General features: G+C 37.6%; 1 protein-coding gene across 1 annotated transcript in view; it reads right to left on the reverse strand.

The window, feature by feature from the left end:
• OSCP1 (Organic solute carrier partner 1) overlaps positions 1-3,374 on the reverse strand; it is a 46,424-nt gene extending 43,050 nt beyond the window's left edge. Inside the window, exon 1 of the mRNA XM_090379158.1 lies at positions 3,228-3,374. Within this exon, the coding sequence (XP_090235284.1) occupies positions 3,228-3,339 (112 nt within the window). The 5' untranslated portion in view covers positions 3,340-3,374. The remainder of the gene's footprint in view (positions 1-3,227) is intronic.
• Positions 3,375-7,494: the final 4,120 nt, after the last annotated feature.

Genomic DNA, 7,494 nt, shown 5'->3' on the forward strand with positions numbered 1-7,494 from the left:
CTCCGTGATAGACTGGCCCATGCCGGGCACCCACTATCATCCCTCTTTCAAAGTCGGTTAACTCACGACATTTATCCATACTGATATCGAATTACCATCTACGTGAATGCAGTGTACCTATATACCTGCCAAGCGGCGAGTTCTTACACTAGTGAGAGGGGTAACGTCACGTTGACCAGGAACCAGGTATCCCATGAATTCTGTCCTTTCAGTGTACATCAACAATCTCTTTGTTATTCTTCTTTTTCTTTTTTTTTTTGTATTCTTCTTCATGCACTCTTTCTATATTCTCTTTCCAGTTCATTTGATAGGGTTTAATTTGATCAAGGATAGGCTGTTCAGTTCTTGCATATTTCTCTTTTTAATTAGAAGAGCATATCCGTATCTCCAGCAGTCCTTTTCATTTATATCTCATTTCCTTATAGTCCATGTCTCACTTCCATATGATATGGATCTTGCTAAAGTTTTATATACTTTTATTCTAACATGTCTTTGTAGTAATGAAAGTCTTAATACTTGATTTATTATTCCTAAAGTTTTATTAAAATTTATTAACTTATAATTTATATATTTTTTTTTTTATCTTGATATGTTAAATGGTAGCCTAACCCAAGTATTTAAAATAATTAACTTGCTTTGAAATTTTACTTTCTAAACACATTTTACTCCATTTCATCTCATTTCCTTTATTTCCAACCTGAAAGTGTGGCAACTATGCAAAGTGAAAGCTGTAAGTTATTTTATCTCTGAGCAACTAAAACGTCATCATCAGCAAACAAAATATCAATGTTTTCTCCTTTACCTAATGGTATGGCATTAAGAATTGTCATTCTCCAGTGCTTATTAATGAATCTATATATATTATGAAGAATTATAATTATTATTATTATTAGCCATATGGTGCAAGGAAGTCTGAGGCTTATGCTGCACCAGCCAAAAATATCCCCGAGTTACCCTGAGAGAGAGAGAGAGAGAGAAAGAAGTAGAAAGGAATCACCAAGAAAGAGAAGAACAATGATATCCAGCTCAGGACCCTGGGTGTGCCAAGCCCATACTCACCAGATGTGAGCACCTGGGGTATAATAATGGAGAAAGGCTGCAACCTTGTTTTACTCAAGTATTAACAGGCATCAAATCTGAAATTTCAGAATTTATATTAATAAAAATACTATTTTTATTGTATATGTTATAGTAATTAGTTGGTTAGGTATCCCATCCTTCACTAAAATTCCCATCAATTTATTTCTATTTACATGATCAAAAGCTCATGTATAATCTATAAATGCCATACATGTTTCTGTGTTATGCTCTCTGTTTTTCCATTAATATTTTAAGTAACGATCTGCATATTATTTTCCCTTTTGAAAACCATTCTGTTCTTTTCCTACTCTATTACTATATAATACAATTTATTTTTTAATATTTTTGCATACATTGTGTAATCTGAATTTAAAAGACTTATGATTCTATAATTACTACATCCATTAATATTTCCCTTTTTATGTATTGGAATAACTGTTACTTTCCTTCATAATTCTGAATTCTTCATTCTGCAATATTCAATTATGTAAGTAATCTTTCCTAGAAAAAAAAAAGATCCATATTTAACCTGTCTTCTCCTGGATGAAGTATAAATATATGTCTTTCTAACCTTACCAAACTCATCCCAAGATTTGATTTGATCATTAGCTATGACTCTCTGTCTTTTTTTTTTTTTTATTCTAAAGATTTGTTTCTCAAGCTTAAAGTACAATTGTAACGTCACAGATTTGTAATAACAGAGGAAATTATTCAGAACGTGACAGAGGAACTATTAGCAATTCCAGAAATGCATAAGGAATGCTTCCAGAAGCATTAAAATCAGTGTATAGAATATAAAGGAAACTATTTTGAAATAAATACATCCAAAGAGACAGCAAGCTTCATCATTTCCCAAATATTAGTTTCCAAGAACTGTTTGATTACACCTTATGTGTTTTTTCGCTGCTATTAATAATAACTGTTGATACAGTGGCAAAACCACCATAGTGCCAGGTCTGTCACCATGGTGAGTGGGTTGGTTTGGATTGGTTGTTAAAGAGCAGAGGGGGGGTTCTATTCATGACTCTCACTGGGGGGGGAGGGCAGAATCTGTAATTTTGCTACTGTGCAGATAGCATTCAAATTAATGAGCATTTAGATTTACTTGACTTATTTTGGCAAAAATCTTTTGCTTTCACCAAATTAACTTGGTGTTTATGTAAAATAACTCATACAGTGGTAACCATTGCATTAATAAGTGTTACAGTTTGTGGATAATTTCATACTCTCAAACTACCTGCAATCAAATTGTGTAAAATCTACTTTTACTGAATGGAGATTCATAGTTTTCAGCAATATTTTTATGAGAAATTTATCTTACAAGTATATGGAATGTTATTAATTCTGGTGGTGATAACATCTCCAACACATCCCTTAAATTCAATATTGTGTTGTAATATTATCATCTAACTGTATTTTGGTACAGATGTTTTCATAATTCACCGATTTTTTTAAAATACATCCTTTTAACCCTTCTTCTTGTTATGTCGACTGCACCAAAGAAATAAATATGCCAGTAAAAAATTTTATTCTTTTTATCTATGCATTCTGGCAGGCAATCTGGGTCAATCAGATCTGTAGAGCTGATCTCACAAAGAAGGTGGTCTAGTACTGTAATATGGGGGTCACCTACAATGTTTTTTCTTATTATTTTGATTGTACTGCCATTTTAAATACCATGTTACATCAAGACACATGAAACCACTATAATAAAGGAGCATTTTCATTCACACCATAAACCAGCAGTTTACTCAATATATAATAATCAATGTGCAAGTACCAGAAAGTTAATCCTCAAATTTGATACAAATAAAAACATAATCGTGGGACGATGTGTTTTATTTGGTGTTAAGTCCAGTGTCTCTCCCATAAAGTAAAAGGCATTTAGTAATGAAAAAAGATATGTTGTATAAAATCCAAATATTATTACGTTCTTTCCTAATAAAGCTCTTGAACATGCAAAATCACAAGCTGTTAGCCTTGTCACATGCTTCAGTAGCTGGAAGAAGCGCAGCTGGAAGAAGTTTCAACCGAAACTTCTTCCAGCTGCGCCCCCCCCCCCCCCAACGTTACTTGGAACCTGTTTTCACGATAAGAAAGATGATAAAAATGCTTTGTAACAGTATCGTACTGTGAGCAATAATTACCCTTTTCTGCTTTGTCTGCAGTAATATTCTGTGCTTTCAACCTCTGATCCAAAATATACATCATTTCACCACTTAAGTTAATGAACACAATTGGCAACACTCTAATAGACATATTTGTCCACTGATACTAACTACAAAAAAATATTTTCAAATCTTGCACATTAAGAGAGATACGCCTAAGGAATATTTCTCTGCAATCATTCTACTGCATAATCAATAACACCGATTTTTTATGTTACTAATTCAGACATCCACTGCGAGCGGCAGTCAAACGAATATTATTGACCAATCTCCGTCTTCAACTGAATGAAGAATGTAAAGCAAATGTCAAATGTCGGCACCATTTTTTTATCGACTGTACCAAAACCCCCTTTTTTGTTTCCTTCACGAATTCTGGGAACACAAAAGAGTGAAACCCATAGTAAGTTTAATAAATAAAAATAATAATACGATTTTGGTGGTAACGGCGGCGGGAATTACGAAATTATGAGACGGGGAAGAGTGAGACAATTTTAACTTAAAAAAATGGTTAGTTTTATAATCTGGTACCTCTTCCGATCGATCATTACGAATAGCAGTGATTTACGTGACTAGCCGGCTCTGGTTAGTCTTAGTTAGGGTGCTTATCCCCCCCTTGCCGCTATTTTAAAATAGGTTATCCAGTTCCCGATTTTAAAACAGCGGGGTCTGGATAACCGATTAAAAAACAGCGGCGGAAGGGGGGGATAAACACCCTAGGCAAGTCAGTCACTGCTACTCGCAACAATCAATGGGAAAGGGTACCAGATTGTAAAGACAGCCGAAAAAAGAAAGTCCGTTTCCTACTCCACTGTAACTCCCAAGCAGGGGCGTATTCAGGGGTGGACAGAAGGGGCATATTCTTCCCTTAACCAAAATTTTGAAATTAAAGAAAAAGAACACAGGAAGCGTTCTAAAAAAACACTCAAAAGCATGGTCGCCATGCCCACCCCCCTTACAATGATACCTGGATGCGCCACTGCCCCCAGGGGCTCACATCTGGTGAGTATGGCTTGGCACACCTAGGGTTCTGAGCTGGATATCATCATTCTCCTCTTTCTTGGTGATTCCCGTCTACTTTTACTCTTGTTCCTCTCTGTCTCTAAGGATAACGCAGAATTTTTTTTTTTTTTTTTTCGGGTGGTGTAGCAAAAGCCTCAGGCTTCCTTGCACCATACGGCTAAATATAATAACAATAATCCACAAGGAAATTCATTCAAAATGCTTTGTTGCAACCATCCTTTAATTTACAGACAGTAAATACAGAGCAATATGTCCTTAGTCGCTGATGCTTCTAAAACCCTATAACAACAACAACAAAAACAACCGGGTGGAAAAGACCTGAGTTCCAATCCCATCAATGACAAGAGGAATTTTTATTGGCCTTTTTGTTGAAACATGACTGGTATCTCTTTGCTTTCAGTAAGTAAAAATGGTATACATTTTGCTCATCACGAGTTTAAGCGAATCCTTATTTCGCGGTTAAGTTCCATTAAGAGATAACTACAATTAAAGATACTGATACTCAGCAATAATTACCTGTATAAAGAGAATCACGTTCTGGGACACATACACATCCCTTGATCACATGCATGACTCTTCTTGGTGGTCTGGGTGTCCAGGCAAGTAAGTGTCTGCGCGAGTAGCACATTGGTATCGTCACCATCCTCCCCACATCGGGTGGAAAAGGCCCGGGTCGAATCCCGCCGATGACGCGAGGAATTTTAATGGGCTTTTTCACTCCGTGGCCGAGTTAGTCGATCTCAGGGGTAGATAGCATGGCTTCCCCCCCACAAATTGGGGTTTTTTCGTCCAGAAAAACAGACAAATCGACCATAGAACACAGGCAATTAACAGACATAAGATACACAGCACGCCAGATGAATTTCATTATTCGGGTGGCCTAAAAATAATAGTTTGGTTTTTTTTTTTTTTTTTGTCCAGGCAAGTAAGAGGACGACTTCTCCCTTCTCTTACTTGCCTGTAATTCTGACCTGAGAGGAATTTCCAAGTAACCATTGGATCAGTATAGACATGTCCTACTGGAGTCCTAGTAGCAGGGGAGTTCCTATGGAATGTGACGTCTGGGTGCAAATCGCAATTTGGTGGCCCCCCCTTTAAAATTTTCTTCATATGTGTCTGTAATTTTGGTTTTCAGACGCCCTCTTGAACGTTGGAGCCCGGACACAGTGCGCCCTTTGCAACCTCGGAACGGCCCGCTTCTGCCTAGTAGGCTATAATTTAGGTCTCGGAACGTCAACTTCTTTATACAGGTAATGATGGCAAAGTAACAGCGTTTTCAATTGTAGTTATCGCTTAGTGGTATGCATTTCTCTGAATGCATTTCTATGCATTTCATGAAGTTCTCTGAGCAGTGCAGACGAGCTGCAAGAGTAGCTCATGGTGTCTTGTCAATGATATACAGGAATTTTTCTAGCAGGGACAGGGATGTGATTATTCCCTTGTATAAGGCATTGGTCAGGCCACACCTTGAGTACTGTATACAGGTCTGGAGGCCTCATTTCAAGAAGGATGTAGAGCTGCTGGAACGAGAACAGAGAAGGGCAACAAGATTAGTGAGTGGAACAAAGGGTTGCTATTACGAAGAAAGGCTTAAGTTTTGCAAATTACAGAGCCTGGAGACTAGGCATCGGCGAGGTGATCTGATAGAGGTGTATAAGGCTTTGAATGGCTTGAGCATGCTCAATGCCGATGGGATTCTTCCTCTTGCTCAGAATAATCACCTGAGAGGGCATAAATTCAAATTGAGGAAGGACGGATGTCGGATAGATATGCGGAAATTTGCCTTTAGCCAGCGGGCAGTTGGTTTGTGGAATAGACTTCCATCGCTTGTTGTTGAAGTTGATAGCCTAAACAAATTTAAGGCTCAGCTGGACAGGTATTTCGAACGAATGGAGGGGTGAAATGGGAGTAGTGGTTGTTTTTTTTTTTTTTTTTTTTTTTCTGGCTGATGCTGAATAAGCTTGCTTTCTTGCATCATATGCCTCTACTAATGCGAATGCTAATGCTAATTTTCTTTTTAATATTTTTATTGCTAAAATTAATTTTTAGTGAATTATCATTTAGATAAATAATTTCTAAGGGGTTTGATTTCAACTACGAAACGTTGCTGTATCGTGGTCAAGCTGGGTTGTCAACTGAAAACTGGAATTTAGATATACATTATATTGCTATTTACATTATTTACATTATTAAGTCAATCAAATCGGCACCCTAAAGAATCCTACAACTTATCCAATTGCTATTTACACTATGTACGACTACGACAGCCATCGTACTGTAGCGCATAAACCTGTATTTGAACAATTTGAAGGAGCTCATTGTCTTTTTTCGGATGAGGTCACGATACTTGAACACAATACATTATTCCAAATGTGGTCTTACAATTACCTTATATAGTGGGATTATAACCATCCATTTATACGGGATAATATTAAAAAATAATCGACAAGACACCATGGGCATTTCTCGCTGACCACACTGATCTGTGGACGGTTTCCTGTTTTTCTCGACAAAAAACTGAGTTTCCGGGAGAAAAACCCATGCTACTCACGCTGAGACCGACTAACTCTACCACGTTGTACAAAAGCCCACAAAAATTCCTCGCTTCATTGATGGGACTAGAACTCAGGTCTTTTCCACTCGACGTGAGGACCGTGATTATATGTAACAACTGTGTTACCCACGAAGGCATTATCCAGTGGTGAGCTGTGAATATTTTAACAATGGGCTCGCAGTTTTTCCGACTTTCTACCGAGTAAATTTGATCGGTCACGGAAGTGACGTCATCCGCGGCTTCCACTAGAGGCGCTTCCCACGCTCGCACTACCAGTACTGTGATTATAGCGCGTGATGCATTTTTCGTGACGGGTATGATATCTGTAGTCAGGGGTAAATTTAGGGGGGGGCGGACAGATGCGGCTTATTACCCCCTTAACCATGCGTATAAGTGAATGTGTAAAAAGTTCCTAGGTCTATCTAAAAAAAACTTAAAAATCTGGTCGTCATGCCCCGCCTTACGATGATAACTGGATACGACGGTGTCTGGAGTTCTTTTTAGATTTATTGAATAGTATGACGTCACAATCATGCTTCCTGAAGTTACTACTGCAGTAAGTATGATTTCAACAATACAAATATTTGTCAACAATTTCTTTTTTTCGTCTCGCATTTTCGTTACATTCCATTGTTAGGTACCCCTAACAGTTGCGTATGTCGCTTCAACTAC

Source organism: Mastigoproctus giganteus, chromosome 1, assembly GCF_048544385.1.
Source record: "Mastigoproctus giganteus isolate SK-2022 chromosome 1, ASM4854438v1, whole genome shotgun sequence".
Classification (NCBI taxonomy): domain Eukaryota; kingdom Metazoa; phylum Arthropoda; class Arachnida; order Uropygi; family Thelyphonidae; genus Mastigoproctus; species Mastigoproctus giganteus.